The sequence below is a fragment of the Fusarium graminearum genome, chromosome 1 (assembly GCF_000240135.3).
Source record: "Fusarium graminearum PH-1 chromosome 1, whole genome shotgun sequence".
Taxonomy (NCBI): domain Eukaryota; kingdom Fungi; phylum Ascomycota; class Sordariomycetes; order Hypocreales; family Nectriaceae; genus Fusarium; species Fusarium graminearum.
In genome coordinates, this window is record NC_026474.1 from 8,635,526 (window position 1) to 8,654,021 (window position 18,496).

Genomic DNA, 18,496 nt, shown 5'->3' on the forward strand with positions numbered 1-18,496 from the left:
AGACAGGATAGAATATAAAGGTTGGATAGTTTAGGTTTTCGTTTGTAGATCGGATAGATTGTGTTATTTATACAAAAGTAATAGTACAACAGTGTTGACATCAATGATACTAAGTAACAGTATTTGGATAATATTCATCTCTCATTATAGTCATTATATGTGGAAGCTAAACCTATAGATCAAACTTATCGATCCTCGCTAGCCCCAATTTGCAAGTTTACTGCAGCTAACTTGTAAAAGAAATACACTTTTTACTCGGCATCCAAGGGGCATCTGGGTGCGTTGTTGTTGACTTGGATACCTCCTCGCTTCTTCTCCTTGCTATCATGGAAAGGAAGAGCCCATCCACCTTCTGTCTCTGGCGTAGAGAGCCATAGTCTAAGAAGATGTCTTCGAGGTGTGGGAGGGTTGTGGTCTGAAAGATGTTAGTATCCTACTATTAAGAATAGGAAAAAGAGGTGCTTACCTGTGTATGCTGTTCTAGCATGGAGGAGATGTGTGTTGCTCACAAACTGAATATCACCAACTTCCAAGACCATGTGCAGCGCCAACTTTTGGCACGTCTCCTCCAAGATAGTGATGGCACGCTTCTGCTCCTCGCTCAGCGCAGGAATAATACCCTTGTCAGAGAAGCGTGTGAGAGATCGCACAAAGTATGGATCCCACTTGCAGTAAACGCGTCCTTGACCTCCATTCTCGAGGTAGAATATTGAAGTGCGGATCCACTCCTCTTCACCCACTGAGGTCTCACCCTTGCGATCAAAGTACCAAACAGGCTTGGTCAGTAGCTCTGCTACATCGGGGTTGTTCTTCTGCAGGTCGTTCCAGACGTTGTGGATACTGACAATATCACTCTCGCCGCCTTCCCTTGCGCGGTGCACACACAGGAGACCGACGATATCGGAGTCGTCGGCGTGGAAGAACTGACGGGCTGTTGTGCGGTAGATGCGCACTTTGTCAATTTGCGTAGCGTCATCGCCTACATCCTTGACGTGGCCGAGGACATGACCCAGACCGTTTTGTGATACAAAGTAGCCGATGTATGTGCCGAGACCCATGTACGCTACTGCGTTTTTGAGAGGGCCCCATACATCTGCTGGGAAGCGTTTAAAGAGGATGAAGCCCTTGCCGTTGAGAAGGTCTTCTCTGAGAGTTTCAAGGACCTTTCCAAGCTTTGGTAGAGGAAAGTTGGACTGCAATTTGTAAGTGAGAGGAAAGGTTAAGTAGATGCTTGGATGACATACCTTGGAGATACCAGTGAGAGGTGTACCACTGGCAATGAAAGCATCAGCGGTATCACTTAACTCTTGAATCTCTTCATCTGTGAAGGGATGAGTCCATCTTTCAGGCTTGCTCTCATAGTCTTCTTTCTTCCATAGTGTAGGACCAGTGATCTCGGTTGGGAATTCAGAGTAGGGTTTCAGAGCATTGTAAAGAGGAGGATGTTGGCCTGATGTGCGGATACCATCGGGAAAGATGGAGCGAGGGGCTTCTGTGCTTTTGGCTTGAGGGAGAGTGATGTGAGAGGACTCGTCGATGAGAGCACCTGGAGCCATTTTGGAGGTGGCTTTATATAAGAGGAATGTACGATAAGTAGATGCTACAACCAACAATGAATTGAATAACTAGCAAAATCTATGAATGAGCAACTGTGTTATTTATATATTATTTCTCCGGCTTTGTCATACAGTTTCCCCCGCATTGAAATGAAACATGACGCCTTATTATTCAACGTGTTGACTTGGCTTAGTCGATCTGGGGAATGGACCAAAATTGCGTGCTCAAGGCATGATATCACGGAGTGAATGATGACAAAACAGGCTAACTCGACCCGACCAATTAGAACCAGGAATTCAAGATGGCGACATTTGTTAAAATGAAGTTGACAAGACGCCGAGCCTATTTCTGGAGAAGGAGTTTCTTTGATTGTCTGCGGTATTTCTCAAATAGGTTTGACGCTTCGATTGCACCATCACTGATGATCGTACCACGTTTGTTGTCAGCATGGTTGTTCCTAGTTAAGCAGGCGTCTGCTGTGTTTCGTTGCATCTTCCTGTGAAACGTTGCAAAGTCCAGGTAAAGTATGAATTATATGAGAAGACACATGAATAATTATGGTATTTGGTACGCGTCAAGTCATGACTATTGATAAGACATCATGAAATGGTAGATAAGGATCTACAGATAACAAAGATAGGCGACCGCCGTGACCCGCTACAAGACACCGAATATAAATGAACAACCTCATCAATCTTTCACCATTCATTGATATTCCATCTACACAAACAATCAAAGCAAAATCAAAATGCCACCTCAAATCACAGTCACTCCCATTTCTCCCTCAGCCGAGTCAAGCATCGACTTTGGCGCCATTGTATCAAACATCGACATTGAAAACATGACTGGTAAGATCAGATATACATCGTGAATAATCAAAACAACGGGAGAATACCCGTAAAATCGGTAACCTCCTCTGGTAAGTAATCGTGTCACCAAGAGAAAAGTCATCAGCCACTGACTTTTCCCTCAGATGCCGACTTTGATGTCATCCATCAAGCTCTCTTCACCAATCAAGTTCTTGTCTTCAAGAACCAAAGCCACGTCTCGCCCAAAGCCCAGTATGAAATCACTCGCCGCTTCGATCCTGAAGCCGAAGGCTCTTATGGTCATGGAAAGACCATCGATGCAAAGCGTTCCATCCTGCATCCTGACCTGAAGACCATCCCTCATCAGCCCCAAGTCCAAGTTATTGGAAACGGCTTCGTTGAAGAGTACGAGGGTCTAAAGAACATCCAGCTCAGACATCCTCATCATCGCACATTCCACGCCACTACCATTCCTGATGAGAAGGACCTTGATTTCACCAGGTTCTACAGATGGCACATCGACGCTGCTCTGTACGGTCTTGCTCCCCCGGTTGTCACTACACTCCTCGCAGTTCGTGTTCCCGGCGGTCGTAAGCAGACCCTCGTCTATGACGACGGCTCGGATGAGGAGATGACTGTGCCACTTGGTACCACCGCTTTTGTGTCGGGCTACGCCATGTACGACCAACTCTCGCCTGAGAACAAGGAGTTTGTGCGCACCACAAAGGTTGAGTACGCTCCGCATCCATACGTGTGGATGAGCGATGCAAAGTCCCGCTCCGATGGTCTGGGCCTAGTCTCTGAAGGAAAAGAGATTCCCCTCGACAAGTTGCCCTCCATCGAGCAAGACAAGATTCAGATCCTTCCCATGTGCTGGCGTAACCCCGTCACGGGCCGCTTAGCTCTTCAGGTCCACCCCTCAGCCGTCCGAAAGCTGCATCTTGCTGACGGCACGGTGATTGACGATCTCACCGAGGTTCGCGAGCGGGTGCATGATCTTCAACGTCCTGGTATTTCTCCTGAAAAGGTGTACCCTCATGACTGGGAGCAAGGAGACCTTGTTCTTTTTCACAACAGAGGACTGGTTCATTCAGTCGTTGGGGCTTTTGCGGAGGATGAGGTTCGGCTGTTTAGACAGTGTAACATTGCTGGTAGCAAGTTGCCTGAAGGCCCAGCTGTTGCGGAGGCTGCGTAGATGGTTCGGGGACTGGAAAGAAATATTGTAACTTATTAATACACGGGAGGGGATTTTTAAACTCTTACAGATACTATCTACTGGCCCATCCATCTTTTGATTTCTGCAACGCCGTCTCTGAATAAATAATCCGCATACATCTCATGAAACCCCAACATCCACTGAGGACCCAGAGGTTTGTTGACGATTGGATTACACGTCATGTGCTGGAAATGAATCTGAACCTGTTGCTCTTTACTGTTGCTCTCTGCCTGTTGTCTCACAACGGTGAACCTGTGAACACCAGCGAACCGGGTGCTATCGTTTCCAAATCCAAAATCAACATAGCTCTCAGTTTGCTTCGTCGAGTTTTTGGTGTTTTCCAAGTCGGTAACATGTGAGTCCAATACTTGGAAGACTCCGAATAGAACTGAATTGATTGGGAGTAGGTTTTTTTCTGGTATATCTTGTAGGGACCAGAGATTTCTTCTTGGGACTGGTGCTTCTTCTATTCAGAGGTCAACTTTTGGGACTCGTAAGAGCAAATGGTTTTTATAGACTTACTTGAAAAATGAACAAGGTTAAGTCCAACTGTCTGGAGTATCAACCTCTCAGGCCTTAAGACAGCTCCTCCAAAAAAGCCCTTGACAAATTTGGCCAACAAAACTTGATCAGAGACATCTTCGTGTTCCGGGGGTATATCGAGTATAATGAAACGCCAGTCCGAGTGATAGACATGCTTTTTGGCATTGAGAATCTCGCCGGCAGATTTTGAAGAGATAAAAGATTCCGGTATATCTTCAGAACGAGTTATGAGATTCTTGTCAACCAAAGAAACACGTCTTGAGACTGTGAAGCTGTAGACGCCGCCTGCGGTGACTGCGGCCACGAAAGATGTTGCGAGAATTTTCTGAGATAGGCTGCGGAATGCCATTTTGTATTAGGCATACTAAGCTAAAGAAACTGAGGCTATTATTACTGTATTTATATATATCCATAAACTTGAGTCATCATATCATTCTTGGTCAAAGTGTTGAACCAGCTGACAGCGGCTGAGTCCGGTTCTACCCGGGAATGCTGTTTGGGAATAGCTTCGACTGGAGTCGGTGTAGAATTCGTCCGAGAACAATGCATGGTTCTGGGACGGGTAATTGAGTCATTCCGCTGTAGAGAAGCAAAAACAAGGGTAATAGAAAGAAACGATTCATTATATATCAACTCAAAACCCCCCTACAGGCCTCCTCCCGCTGCACAAGGGAAGCAAAGTACCGTCACGAATGTGCTCCACCAATTAGTTTCAGCCCCCGTTGACTTTCGTGGTTTATGATCTTTTTTGTGTGGCTTATTGGCCTTTTGTTGTTTGCGTAAATGTTCGGCCCCGTTGCCTTGTTCGTCTGACATGGTCTGTTGTATGGATTAGCACTACTAAGCCAAGATGTTGTATGACAAGACATACTGAGTATTTTTGGTGGCAAATATGGACTGACGATATCAAATGTGTAAGCCAAGGCAGTTTAAAGCTCGGGAATAATTAAGCTTATAAGCAAGGAAAGGTGGCTATGCAAGTTCCGTATCTTTGTTGTCACCTGTCAGCCTTGATTCATTATGGAATGACGTTAAGGGCTTGAAGGATGCAGATCCTAGCTCACAAGGCAGAAGGGTGTCAGAGTGTCAGAAGCGTTGGTCAGAGACATTAAGAGACGAAATTAGCAAGTCAGTTTATGCTATTTGGAACATGACTTTAGTTTTTTTTTATTTTTGTGCCTCAAAGCTCATAGGTCATCTTTTCTGCTACTAACTTGAAGGTGTCTTTTGTTCCTTAACAATATTCAATGAGAGTCTATAATATACCAACAACGTCGGTCTAATCTCAATAACAAACTAAACTAGGTTCCATATTCCAAAACTGGAATACACTAAAGAATGAAAGATAGGAAGAAAGGATGAATGAATGAAAGAGCCGATAACTCGACCCTCCTAAGCCTGACGCTTCTGCTTGCCACACTTGGCAAGACACTCAGTGACCTTGATACTAGCAACCTGAGGGATTCCACCTCGAAGCTTATCAACATCTTCACCCTTGATGACCTCTCCAAAAGAGTTGATCAAGGCCTCATTCTTGACAGAGAATAGTCCAGCAGCGACTCCAGCAAAACCAGCATCCTCAGATGGGAAAGCAGCCAGCGCAAGAGCAGGATCACAGTCGGTGTTGATCTGATAGTGCATTGCTCCCTGGTAAAAGATAGTTGCTTCACCGGCACCCAGCTCGTTCCTGATGACACGGGGCTTGCCTTGCTTGTCGAGGACGCCGCTTTCGGGAACGGCTTCAGTGTAGAGGTTGCCGGATATAACAGCGAAGAGCTCTGCTGCTCGGGGGTGGGTATGTATGGTGATCATGGAACAGCCTGACTATGTAAGTCATGTTTTTCTATGCGTATTGCGTAGAAATACATACCTGGGAGTTCAGCAAAAGCCAGACTGATGCCAGCTCCAGTAAGAGCAGGGAAAGTCTTGCCATTGGCGTTACGAGCTGGAGTGCTGTTGAAGCTGAAGTGAAAGTCTTTGTCCTCTGGGAGGAGGTTGTAGCGGTCGATGACACTATCTAGGTATTAGTACCACCGCGGATAAGAGCTTGAGAGTAAAGTATACCTTTCAGCTTGTTGCAGCTTGGTGACAAGACCAGCCTCAGTGGCCATGTCTTTACCCTGAGGGGCAGCAGTTGCAATAGAAGAGTAAGCCAAAAAGGCAGTGATAACAGAGAGTTTGGCGTTGGAGAACATGGTGTAGATTGTAAGAGTACGGAAGTAGTAGTTGCTGTCTTGGTTGTGTGGAAGCTGTTGAGTGATGAGTTGCTGATTTGAACGACAATTACGGGAGTATATACTGACTTATATACTTAAAGTTGAACACGCGATTGAGGCTTGGTTCTCTTCAGCACCTCAGTATCCATATATCATTGCGTATAAGTCAAACCGTCCTTCCTCCCAGCCCTATACGCAGCATCATGAGCAGACCGCAACTTAATCATTGTGAGTGAAATAAGCATAATATCTTGGCTTAAGCATTGGAATTCATCTTCCCCAGTTTGACGGCTTATTCGAAGCTCTGGTGGAGTCAATTGGCGTATTCATTTTGATGGTTTGGCGTATTCCGGCGTATTCGGCGTATTTGCTTGATCACATAACGTACATGTAAGTCGCTGCATGAAGGCGAAAATAGAAAAAGCAAGGAGAAATCTGACTTATTATTCAATTATTTATTACAAATAAATGAGTCTTCAGTAAGCGATGGGCGTAATCTTGGCCGCCATAGTCACCAAGACTTAACCGCCGACGATCGAAGGACTCTCTATACGCTGGAACTAGACGCATGAGGCGGACTAAACAAAAGAAAACAGAAACAAAAGAGATCTACATAGACGCGTGCCTTAGATGCTTTCCCCCAACATATCCCTCCGCTGTGTCGACAAACAACTTCCTCCCTTTGACCCACGACACCATAAATGAGAACAACTTCCAGTTTCCAATCTGCCCGGTCGCATACTTCTTCCCGAGCGACACAAAGATCATCGTCTTCGTCATGGGCTCATAGGGTTTAAAGCTCTTTTCTCCCGTAAGAACTGCATCTAGAGCTGCTGCCAGGTGGATGATCTGGTTGTCCGTGACAGTCAATTGCTTGGGATCAATATCGCCCACGTCGCCGATGGCCCAAATGTTCTTTGACCCGACGACACGCATGTTTTTGTCAATTCGGATGTTGCCTTTATCATCCAGGAAACTAGGTGGTACAAAAGAAGTGTTGAGTTTGATGCCGTGGAGTGCCAAGTAGAGGTTGCACTTGAGTAAAGCCCCGTTTGACAAGAGTAGCTCAGTCTCTTGACCATCTAAACTCTTCTTCGCTTCGTTGACACGTGCTTTGCGAATAAGCCTCACCCCAAGAGTCGTGAGATCTCTTGTAACAGAGTTTCTTACAGACTCGAGAGCCCCTTCTAGAGGTTGTTCATCACTGATGATGAGGGTGATTTCTTTTGACGAGCCATATCTGGCTGCTAGTTCTCCAGCAACCTCAGTTCCTGTCGCACCAGCCCCAGCGACAACAATTGACTTTGCATGTCCGACTTGACTCTTGAGTTGTGTCCAAGCTGACATGGTCTCCTCGTGTGTCCCGATAGGTTTAAGTGGAAGACCACTAGCCATACCAGAGCCAGTCGCGACAATGAGCTCGTCGTACTTGATCTCTCTTATCTGTCCATCATTGCAGGCCACATTGACACTGCTCAGCTGTGCATCAATCCTGTCCGCTTTCCCGAGAACAAACTCAAAGTTGGCTTGGGGGTACTGGTCAAAGGCAGGTTTGATGGGTAGGAAGAGTTGCTGGTCAGGAATAGCGTTGGGGATGATGCCACGACTAGCGGCGACGTTCCAGAAAAAGTGAGTGTTTGGTGAGACGAGGATGACTTTGAGGTTTGGTGTCTTTGGAAGAGTGTATTTGAGAAGCTTGTGTGCGAGTGGTAGACCTGCCCAGCCTGCTCCGAGGATTACTACAGTCTTGGCCATGTTGAGTTGAGGATTGCTGTTTTGTGTGTATTGTGTCAATTGTAATAAGTAATGATGGTAACGCTGTTACTGAGTATATTCTGTTTCTATTCATCTCACTTATATACAGGCTGTGATGCTCGGTGTCGGTGCTAGACTTGTGTTGCTGCTCGAGTGATCTATCAAAGATACATCTAAAGTTGTACAATTGTTGGTGTAATTATATGTACTTACTGCTAGTGTCGTCCGCACTCGGTTGAGCTTCCTCCGGTGACAGGGATCATGACCGAAGGCCGTGTCCGAAGTCGATCCCTGATCAGTCCTTTTCCTCTGGAAGGATGACTTTGATAAGCTGACAAAACAAGTAATTAGCATTTCATCAATTCATACACTCTAATCACATTTGCTACGCTTAACGGATACATCCCTCATCATTTTGTTTGCATTCAATCCATACTCCCTTCTAGTCTCGGAGCTTATAAGCACCGATGGACCGACCATCATCACCTCAAGATGAAAGCAGTCTCAAAATCTGGAGCTGTGTTATCTGCCGCCGTCGCAAGATCCGCTGCGACAGAGTAGACCCCTGCTCCAATTGCGTAAAGAACAATATCGAATGTCACTTCCCCGTGACAGGCCGTATCCCCCGTCGAAACCGTGGCCCTCCTACGGCCAAAACACCAGCGCAGAAGCAATCCGAATTGCTTAGTCGTCTGCGTCGCTTAGAGTCCGTCGTCACGGAGCTCGCGGCGCAGGTTGAGGATGAAAATGGGGCCAGTATCGGAGCATCGCATCAAAAGCAGATAACAGTGGATGCTTCTGCAACAGTCTCGTCCTGGGCTACGTCATCTGCTGTTGCTGACTCGACCGATGAAGGTGAAGATTTCGGTCGTCTTGTCGTTGACAAAGACGGTGGACTACACGTTGGGAATCGATTCTGGTCTGTATTCTGCTCCGAAGTCAGTATAACTCTAACAGATAACCTGTAGTGCCTCGCTAATAATCACAGGTGGATAATATCCTTCAAGCAGTTCACGACGTAGCCGACTACTCTGATCCATCAAACACCTCAATCATGACTGAATCAACTGCCAACGGCAATCCGTCGCCTCTCAGTCATTTGGGCTTTGTCTTTGGAAGCGCAGACTTCTCAAAAGCTCTCGACGGCTTGAACCCCATGCCGTCTCAGATGCTGTTCATCTGGCAGACCTACGTTGAGAATGTAGATCCATTCATCAAGATCCTACACGTCCCAACCGTCGAGAAGATCATCAAAGGCCTAAGGGGAAACTTTAGCTCGTGCGGATCAGTTACAGAAGCGTTGTTGTTTGCCATCTCGCTCGCCGCCATCACATCTATAGACGATGAGACGGTCGCTTACAACTTCAACACACCCAAACAGCAGCTCCTACAACGATACCAATTCGGTACAGAACAAGCTCTTGCTCGCGTCAACTTTTTATCCTCAAAAGATATTACTGTTCTGCAAGCCTTGGTCACGTACCTGTCTCTGCTGCCGAACATTGGCGCTCAAGATAAAGTATTCCCATTGACGGGGTTGGTCCTGCGATTGGCAAAAGGAGCAGGTCTCCATCGAGAAGACGACTCAGATCAGCACAATCAGCTTCAAAGGGAAATCAGGCGTCGCTTATGGTGGCAGATATGCTTCGTCGACTCTGCCAGTCGACGACCCGACGCTTCAGATTTGTCCGTCACACCAGCATCCTTTAGTACAGGACTCCCAACAAACATAAACGACATTGATATAGACAGCTCAACATCCCAGATGCCTGATCCTAACCAAGGCTCAACTTGTGTGACTCTCTGTCTCATTCGCTGTGAATTATGGTACCTTACACAAGCTATACGAGCCGACAGGACAAACTCACTCGAAACAAAACTCGGCCTGTTCAACGCCCTGAAACAAAAGGTCGAAAACACGTACTTCCAGCACCTCCAGCCGGACAAACCATGGGACTCCTTCATCAGAACAATGGCAAAACTCTTCTTTGCCAAGGTTGAGCTTGTCATCCGGCGTCGACCAAAGGACCAACAATCGACAGATGAACTACTCCGCCCGTCCATCGAAGTCATTCGCTGCGTCCAGCTCCTCAAGTCGGAGTCTTCATGGGAGAAATGGCGCTGGCAGTTACAGGGACAGATGCCGTGGCATGCAATGGGTGTGTTCCTGCGACAGGTATCTCACTGTTCCTGGACTCAAGAACTCGAAGATGCATGGAGTGCCACTGTATCATTGAAAGAGACAGCGACCAAGGATATGAAGACGGGGTATATGTGGAAATCTCTCATGAAGCTATACGCAGAAGCAGAAAAGCATCGTGAAGAGGAGCTCAAACGCCAGGGCGACAAAGCTGAACGTACATCACAGCACGGCAACCAAGTCGACTCGGATGTGCAGCAGATGCTCGACAACGCAGCCAACGAGTCGTTTGACATCCCGGTCAACCATCCTCTGATCGACACATCGACGTTTGACTCGTCACTTCATATCTCTGCACCAGACAGTGGCTCTTTATCGGTGGAGCGACTGTCAACTGCGTTGGGTGCTGCATCTGACGACCTACCTTCTTGGATGCAGTCTGGAGGTGGTATGGATCTTGGTCAAGGTGATTCGTTCGGCAATGTAACTTCAAATGGGGACGGCGATGGAGTAGACTGGGATATTTTGATGGATCTAGATGATACTTGGAATTGGAATCTCCTGTAGACCAAACCGCTTTATGCTACGGAGGGTAAGGATTTCATTCCATAGGCTTGGGCATATCGCTTAGATATTAAGATAAACCATTCCTCTTGATAGAGGCTGGCAGATTCTGGGCCAACGAACACCAGCAAGAATTATCAGCCTTGAGATAAGATGCAATATACAAGACGCTTTCTTTTATAATCTATCTAGTAAATAAGAGCCAAGAACCTACCATATCTAAGCCAGTTGTCTCTTATTGTGGCCCTCCGTGAGGAATACCATCAACGAACCATGACATTCAAGGCTGTATGTATCCAACATATCCCAATTTTAAGGCACAAGGCAGGAGAATGTCCCTCTAACATAGGGGAGTATGCATCGTCAGAGGTGTAGGGGCTAAGCTTTACAGGATCTCATACACAGCATGAGTTACCATGTACCTGACTTGACGATCACAAGTAAGACTTGCACAACCCACCAGCACTATATACAGTCACTTAAAAGAAGTATTAAAACGTACAATGCAAGCAATTAGAGCTATTGCTAGTGCAACACCCCTCGCAACCCGAATCTCGACGATCTCAGTTCCATCAAGATCGTAGCATCCATCGCGGGGGCCAAAGCTCCACGTCTTCTAGAACGATGTTGACTTGATCATAAGATCCTAACTATAGGCTAACCGACGATATGTATTCGCTAAAGTGATATACGGTGGTGTATTCTTGTTAAGTGCACTGAGTAATAGCCACTCCTCTTCACGACGTTGCTCATACCCCAGCTTCGTATTACAGCTGCCGAAGAACCGACTAGCCCCAACACTTCAGCAAGGGTCGTCTAGACATCATGACGGATCAGGGGTCCCGCACTAACGGGATTCATACCGAAGTGCTGGATACGGGCTTCTCAGATCGCGTGCCCAACTAAACCGTGTACAACCAACAACAAAATGCTTAAGTACGAAATGACCCGACGGTACGGAAATGAGGGCATCGCCAACGTAGCGCAGAACCTGGATAACGTGGCAAGCGGCTCGTACGGGCGGAGACCATGTGGTTCCTCGACTGCTTCGTACTGCATGTGCTTGCTTGTGGAGCGTATACGAAGTTTTATGCCGGTCTATCCCCGGGTGTTAACACCGGAACATGCATCATACCATACGTATGCAACCTCATAGCGAGTGTCTTTATGAGGATAGCGCATGTCATGCTGGCCGAAACGAACGGCGAGAGACTGTGGGCCTGGTGTGAGCAAGCAGTGGGCGGATGTCGTATAACGAAATAGAACGTCGAACTCGGCCGAGACAGTCTAGTAATACGAGAATAGGCGGCCACTTAGCCGCTGAATAGATTCGGTTGGTGCGGTTGACTAGCGGAGGAGGAATCATGCCTTTGATTGACATGACATGACATGATCAATCATGACGAACAATCCATCCAAGACACCACGCGTATGTATGATGGTTGTAACCTGCAGTCTTTTGGAATGTTGCACGCGCCTCTCCCGGTCACCCAGTGGACATGAATAGAATGACGATTTGTGGGCGGTATTCCCGCCCACAAAGTCTGATACGTGCAGTGTCTCCTCTTGGGTTGGATATCATATCATGCACACCAACAATTCGCTTCCGCCGTTAGTGTCGCGCCAGATCTTGATCATCCTCCAATGAGGAGCCGGGGATATTTCTGGAAGCCGCAAACGGTGGCAAGATGAACCAAATAAAGACACGAAGGCTTTTTATAGAGGGTCAGGGATCAATACCACTGGTCAAAGAGTATGCAAGCCACACGAGTTGCCAGGGCGAAGCAGAAGCAGAACTGCCACACGAGTTTGTTCTCCATACCTACATATCGTCTTAGTGAGGACGAGTGACCGTAGAGATAACGCATATCTACATATTCACTTATCAGTCACGAACCACTATAGGCCACATAGGGTGTAGCGCGATCGGGAGGGTGTGCCAAGTCTGCAGATGCAGATTAGATTAAATGCTTTGACAGGGGAAGAGAAAAGAAAAGGAAAAAAGAGGACAAGCAATGAAATAAGTTTCACAACAACGGCTGTCAATTTAAGATCCCTTGCTAGTTTCTCAAAAGACTACAGTAGCTTCCACCCTACAGTGACTATCCCTCACAATCACACCGAGTTTTAACAGAAAAAGCGCGAATAAAGGAAGGATTGCACAAATGATAAGGCTGCGTGTTTCATAAGATTGGACGCAATTAAAATAGGGGGTAACGGGTAAATTGGGGGCGGACCGTTGTTTAATGAACAGGGACCGAGATGAATTAGCGGCAACCACCACTACAGTCTGTCAATCTTCAATGGACCAGAGACACAAACCAACCAGAAAGACAGAAAGTCTCAGCTTGGAAATACTCTCTGCATGCCGAGACACTCTGCGACAAAGATCATCGAGGCCCAAACACACCTCGACAGCTTTTAAGCTCATCTTCTAGAAACCTTGCCTGATAAGCCCATTTTATTACTGGGCCGGTCTCCTGAATATCACTGAGCAGAGTGGAAGGATTCTCAGGATCGCTCGAGTACTGTAAGCCAGTAGATAAGTTAAGTGACCCATTCTCCTGCTTCTCAACCCCTTTGTTAATCCAGACTAGACCATGACTCCATCTCGATACTGTAGCTTGGTGGTAAAGATTACTAGCCCAAAGACCAATAGTGATGATGCATTTTAAAGACGCAGCGTCCCATGTTTCGACGAGTCCATGTCACGAAACAGTCCAAGCTCCACGTCTATTATGGCATCACTTTAACATAACCCACCTTCTCTTTCATTCAAAATCTCTTCAGTCTCCGGATTTCGACTAAGAAGCTTGGCATCAGATCCCAGATCTCGAATCCTGTCAGGCTCCAGTGTGGCTTATCGGGAAGAAAGCAAGCCACCCTTTTTCTCTGTAGATTCTGTCTCAAGCCTACCCGAACGTGTTTTGTGTCATTCTGATGCGTGTGTGGAAAAAAAACAGTTTCAAGAATGAGAAACAGGCTCGAGGCGGTATGTATCAAGTTGAGGCGAGAAAGCACTGTACATATATATATTAATTGCCTACTAACTCCAGGTGCTGGCATGTGAACAACTGGCATCTCCCCTGTAAAGCGCTCACCTAGAGTTTGACAGGTCCAAACTCTGCTGCAGGCTAAAATTCATACCAAGCTTTTTTTTATTTCTGCGGCAGCCCGCCTCTTACGATTGATTGCCCCCCCAGCCCCTGGAGTGTTCGCGACGGAACCCCCGTAAGTTTTGCATCAATGCCACCACCCGACCCAACCGACCCCTTTGGCGTGCTTTTGACAACAGAACGGAACCTCTGCCAACAAATCAATTCCGTCGAAAGTTTTTATTCTTTTCTATTGTTGGCGAGTTTGTATCATCGCATTTGGTTTAAACAAATCGCGACTATCGAAAGCCACTTGCGTCTACAAAGGTTCTTAGTGGGGGTTAGATAATAAATACCAAAGATTAGAGACTGAACTGCACCTAAAGAGAAAGAAAACGAGCACAAAGGATTGGTCGAGGCGTATCTTCATATGCAATCATTTCCTTTTTCTCGACTCAATTCCCGCTCCTGCATAAGAGAAACTAATCTTTCTGGGTACCTGCTTATTATTCCATCGAACCGCTCTCCTCTCACCTAATAAACTTCCCGTCTACTACCAAAGTTAGATGCTGCTTACTTTGAGAGAGCCAGAGCCAACAGGAGACCCGCTTGCGCGTCCATCCCCATCCTTCACCTCTTTTTTAGTACTGTGACCCCCTATTATCCATCCTTTATTCCTACCTTATTCCTCGTTATTCTTCTGTCATATTTCCCATTCCCCCCTCTTGGTCCTTGTCCAACCGAACCATTTCTTCCCCCCTCGCCTCGCAGGTACAAAAAAATATCTCTTGGCTTCTTTTTCGTCCCTGCTTGAACCGAACTTGAACTTGTCTAATCTTCTTCTTCGCCTCCCCTCCCCCCGTCCTTTCCCGCCGGTCGAGGGTTTGTGATGCTTTGATATTTCTCTCCTTCAACATCCATCAATCGACCCTCAACTCGTTCGTTCGTTCAATCAGAAAAACAAAAAAGTTCCAAAAGACCTCAAACACAAAATGGCCGTCGCTCTTCCCAGGCGATTCTATTCGCTGCTCTGGGTCGCAGTCCTACTTGCGCTCGTCGTCTTCTTCGTCTTCCTTCGCGAAGATACCTGGTCATCCATTCCTCGACCTCCCAGCGGTTGGAAGATCCCATTCACCACCGATGATGGCGTTCTCTCCTCTTGGATGGGCAACAACAAGAAGGCTCCCGCCAAGGACCCCAATGAGCCTCTGCGCATCGTGCTCACCGAGTCCTCCGGTACCCACGACGAAGTCGCCGCTGCCCTGATGCACGCTTTCGGTGGCCAGGAAAACTCCCAGCTCGATGTCTTCTTCGCCAACCAGCGATTCCGAATGCAGGATATCATGGGCAACTTCAGCCTCCCCGCCAACATCACCGTCAACAAGTGGGACAAGTTTGCCAGCTTCGTCGAGGAGAACCCACCTCACATCCTCGTCTCCACCACCTGCAAGGTTGATCTCGACCGTGGCGCCGAGCCTATCGTCACTATAAGGAAGAGCGCTAGCACTCACCTCTTCTGCACCATTCACCACGCCGATCGATGGGCCCAGGGCAAGTACGTCCAGGCTGTCCGAAGTTTGTTTGAGCACCAGCGCGTCGACTTTGTCGGTCTGAGCCAGCACACCGTTGACTTCTTCCTTAACGACACCACTCCCAAGTGGCACTCGGCTGCCAACGTCACCACCCGAGTTATTCCCCCGGTCTTCCCCGTCCAGATCCCCGACCCTGATCTCCAGCCTGGCATCTCTCTGTCTCTCCAGGGTGATTACTCTTCCGGCCGACGTGACTACAACGGTATCTTCAACCACCTCGGCAGTGTTGTTCGAAAGGCTGGCGACGAGGCCGAGGGCCACAGCCCCAAGAACGTCAGCCTTCATGTTATTGGACACGGTACTCCTCCCGAGGTTCCTGACCACGTCAAGGACCACGTCTTCTTCGACCAAGGTCTCTCTTACCCCGATTTCTACACTCTACTGTCCAAGTCATTCGCCCTCCTACCTGCTTTCGCCTCTGACACATACTTCGACCGCAAGGCTTCCTCAACTATCCCCGCATCTCTGATCGCCGGTGCTCCCATCGTTGCGACAGAGGAGCTTCTCAAGGCTTACTCCTACATGCCTCGCGAGGCTACCTGGGTCGCCCGACCCGGTGAGGGCGAGATGGACGTTATCGAGCGAGTAATCGATGACCGAGAAGGCTTCACTAAGCGAAGACAAGCTGTGAGGGATCTGACAAAGAAGCTCCTCGATGATAACCACGCCAACACCAAGGCCTGGATCGAGGAGGCCTTCGAGAGATACAAGAACAACTAAACATGGGGAAACGCGCAATTAGATAAATGATTTGTTGGGATTTTTGCTATTTTGCTTTTTACTGTACCATTACGCGGCACCATTTCACATGATCGGGAATCAAAGGATGAGCGGCTCTATGATTCGAGAGTTTTTATTTTACTACCACACATGCATGAACAAACATTCTTAATATACGGCTTCTCAGTACATTAAAAGACGTCAGGAAAGCAAAACTAGAAAAAAATACAATCATGAAATACCACTTATACCCCAGTTTCTTCCACATTCCAGTGATGTCAATTTCCCCATGTCTTGATTTAATAGTGTAGCGGGTGGCTGGCGGTAGTCTCAAAAAACCATGCTCCCGCAGACCGCATTCTCACTCCTCCCTTGCGTGAGATCGAATCCGGCTGTTTGGTTGTGGAAAGACAGACACGGTGAATCATTGGATAGCCGGGTCATGTTCTAGAATTGCGGCACCAACCAACAGTCATTCAGTCGTGGAAATCTGGCATTGAACCAACAAAAATCTAAATAGAACCCGTGTCGGTGGTCAGTGCCACTCTTCAACACGTTTACAAAGCCACCGTTTCTGGGGTAATATTGCTGAGGTCATTGTTAGTTTTTTCTAAATATTAATAACATAGTCATCGTCACTGCACGAAATGGGTTAGACATCTATGTGTAATTTTATTTTAAAATATCTCCCTCGTTGCGCACTGCTGAGGGAGAAGATAGCCGACTAGATATACCCCAGAATGCATAGTAAAACGTCTCTATGTCTAAGGTATGTAGAAGCTGAGGAAGTATGCCAAAACAAAATCTTGTCATCCAAACACCTGTCATAATAAAGCCGCCATACCCAAGAATAAGAAAGGAAATTAAGGAGATGGTATATGTGTTTGTGTTATATATGGAAGATTGGAAATCTTATGATTTGAGATCCTTAGCTTCCTTGTTGTCCGCCATCTCGGCGCGACCCTCCTCTTCGCGAGGAAGTAGTTGGTAGCTGCCAGCAGCCTTCTTCGACTGCTGGTATCGGTCGCGAGCCCAGCCGTAGAGGGCGCTACCAGCAAGGATAAGGGCCATGCTGCCAGCGCGGTCGGCAGTGAGAAGCTCGCCGAGGAGCACAACGGCGAGAGAGCTCTGGGCGACACCTCGAGCGGCGGTGACAATCATGTGGGTGGTGGGGCTGGTGACCTCGATCTGCATAAATGTAGCGATAGTGAGGAGGAAGGCCGAGACACCTGTCAAGCAGGCGGAGCTGAGGAACTGGCGGGCGACGTCCATGGATTCGACAGTGAAGAGGCTGCTCATAGTGGCCATCTCGCCCGAAAGAGGGAAGAGAGGGATGTAGAAGAGGACAGCCATGCAGTTAGACATCCAAACCATCTGCCACATACCCTCCTGGCTTTTACCAAGGAAGCGCTTGACAACGACAGACTCGACGGCAGTGGTGAAACTAGATCCGACACCGAGCAGGACACCCTTGCCTGAAGTGAGCATCTGGCTGTAGTCGGCCATCATACCAGTTCCGAAACCAGCCATGACCATGGCGCAGCCGACGAGGGAAATGGGAGGGTAGTAAGGGCGAGGTCGGAGAACCAACAGCGACAGGAAGAGAGTGAACGGCAAGAGAAGACCACGGGCGATTTGGTAGACCGAGGCGTTGACTGAAGCAAGACAGTATGTCTTGGCCAGGATACCGATGAGACGTGCGACCGTAAGAGGTAGTAGGGCGATCCAAGCCTTGGGTCTGTTAGTAAGATGTCCTTCATATTGAAGGTATTGTGTGGTCACATACATTAAGAGGTCGGTATAACTTGATCCATCCTGTAGCCAATCCGATAACAGTGAGTAGTAGGACCTGTATCGTGGTCTGCAGCGCAAGCAATGTGACTGGTGCCTCAACACCATTGAGGGCCGACTTGGAAAGAATGGTGCTCCAGATAGCACATGATGAATGGAAGAGTACCACCAGGGCGACTCTCATTCGTGAAGGCGGGGGTCGGTTCTCGACCTGCGGTTGTTCGGCGGCTGCCATTGTGACGATGTATTATATATATGTCGACAAGATAGATGTGTTGAATACAATACGAAGAGACGAGTAAAGAGAAATGGAAGAGTTGAAGAAGTAATGAGAAAGAAACAACAAGTAGTATCCAAAAGCGGGTAAACGAATGTCTGAAGCTGCTTTAGGCGAAGCTTCCAAGGGTCTTTATGTTGTCTCTATTGGGACAAGGAAAACATGCAAAAGACAAGAAAATAAACTCTTGTGAGAGGGGAGATTGTGTGTTGGATGGGTTG

At 47.6% G+C, this 18,496-nt stretch overlaps 9 protein-coding genes across 9 annotated transcripts; 3 read left to right on the forward strand and 6 right to left on the reverse strand.

Moving 5' to 3' along the window:
- Positions 1–251: 251 nt before the first annotated feature.
- FGSG_02691 (uncharacterized protein) lies at positions 252–1,556 on the reverse strand (the record flags this gene model as incomplete). The annotated part of the gene is made up of 3 exons (XM_011320340.1): positions 252–415; positions 467–1,193; positions 1,245–1,556. The coding sequence occupies 3 exons, from the start codon at positions 1,554–1,556 to the stop codon at positions 252–254; spliced, it is 1,203 nt and encodes a 400-aa protein (XP_011318642.1).
- A 719-nt stretch (positions 1,557–2,275) lies between these two features.
- Positions 2,276–3,615, forward strand: FGSG_02692 (uncharacterized protein). Its single transcript, XM_011320341.1, has 2 exons — positions 2,276–2,476; positions 2,531–3,615. The coding sequence occupies exon 2, from the start codon at positions 3,043–3,045 to the stop codon at positions 3,559–3,561; it is 519 nt and encodes a 172-aa protein (XP_011318643.1). The 5' UTR covers positions 2,276–2,476; positions 2,531–3,042; the 3' UTR covers positions 3,562–3,615.
- A 23-nt stretch (positions 3,616–3,638) lies between these two features.
- FGSG_02693 (uncharacterized protein) lies at positions 3,639–4,474 on the reverse strand (the record flags this gene model as incomplete). Its single annotated transcript, XM_011320342.1, has 2 exons — positions 3,639–3,970; positions 4,105–4,474. 2 exons carry the CDS (start codon positions 4,472–4,474, stop codon positions 3,639–3,641), a joined length of 702 nt encoding a protein of 233 aa, XP_011318644.1.
- Positions 4,475–5,517: 1,043 nt separating this feature from the next.
- On the reverse strand, positions 5,518–6,320 carry FGSG_02694 (uncharacterized protein; the record flags this gene model as incomplete). The annotated part of the gene is made up of 3 exons (XM_011320343.1): positions 5,518–5,945; positions 5,996–6,138; positions 6,190–6,320. 3 exons carry the CDS (start codon positions 6,318–6,320, stop codon positions 5,518–5,520), a joined length of 702 nt encoding a protein of 233 aa, XP_011318645.1.
- Positions 6,321–6,950: 630 nt separating this feature from the next.
- On the reverse strand, positions 6,951–8,096 carry FGSG_02695 (uncharacterized protein; the record flags this gene model as incomplete). The annotated part of the gene is made up of 1 exon (XM_011320344.1): positions 6,951–8,096. One exon carries the CDS (start codon positions 8,094–8,096, stop codon positions 6,951–6,953), a length of 1,146 nt encoding a protein of 381 aa, XP_011318646.1.
- Positions 8,097–8,563: 467 nt separating this feature from the next.
- FGSG_02696 (uncharacterized protein) lies at positions 8,564–10,803 on the forward strand (the record flags this gene model as incomplete). The annotated part of the gene is made up of 2 exons (XM_011320345.1): positions 8,564–9,034; positions 9,085–10,803. 2 exons carry the CDS (start codon positions 8,564–8,566, stop codon positions 10,801–10,803), a joined length of 2,190 nt encoding a protein of 729 aa, XP_011318647.1.
- A 1,723-nt stretch (positions 10,804–12,526) lies between these two features.
- FGSG_12177 (uncharacterized protein) lies at positions 12,527–13,736 on the reverse strand (the record flags this gene model as incomplete). Its single annotated transcript, XM_011320346.1, is given in 6 exon segments — positions 12,527–12,622; positions 12,627–12,670; positions 12,698–12,745; positions 13,211–13,417; positions 13,564–13,640; positions 13,717–13,736. Coding segments are annotated over 6 exon segments (492 nt in total).
- Positions 13,737–14,448: 712 nt separating this feature from the next.
- On the forward strand, positions 14,449–16,459 carry FGSG_12178 (uncharacterized protein). Its single transcript, XM_011320347.1, has one exon. The coding sequence runs from the start codon at positions 14,888–14,890 to the stop codon at positions 16,205–16,207; it is 1,320 nt and encodes a 439-aa protein (XP_011318649.1). The 5' UTR covers positions 14,449–14,887; the 3' UTR covers positions 16,208–16,459.
- Positions 16,460–16,860: 401 nt separating this feature from the next.
- FGSG_02697 (uncharacterized protein) lies at positions 16,861–18,456 on the reverse strand. Its single transcript, XM_011320348.1, has 2 exons — positions 17,994–18,456; positions 16,861–17,938 (listed from the first exon to the last, which is right to left on the reverse strand). The coding sequence occupies exons 1-2, from the start codon at positions 18,231–18,233 to the stop codon at positions 17,120–17,122; spliced, it is 1,059 nt and encodes a 352-aa protein (XP_011318650.1). The 5' UTR covers positions 18,234–18,456; the 3' UTR covers positions 16,861–17,119.
- Between the last annotated feature and the right edge of the window lie 40 nt (positions 18,457–18,496).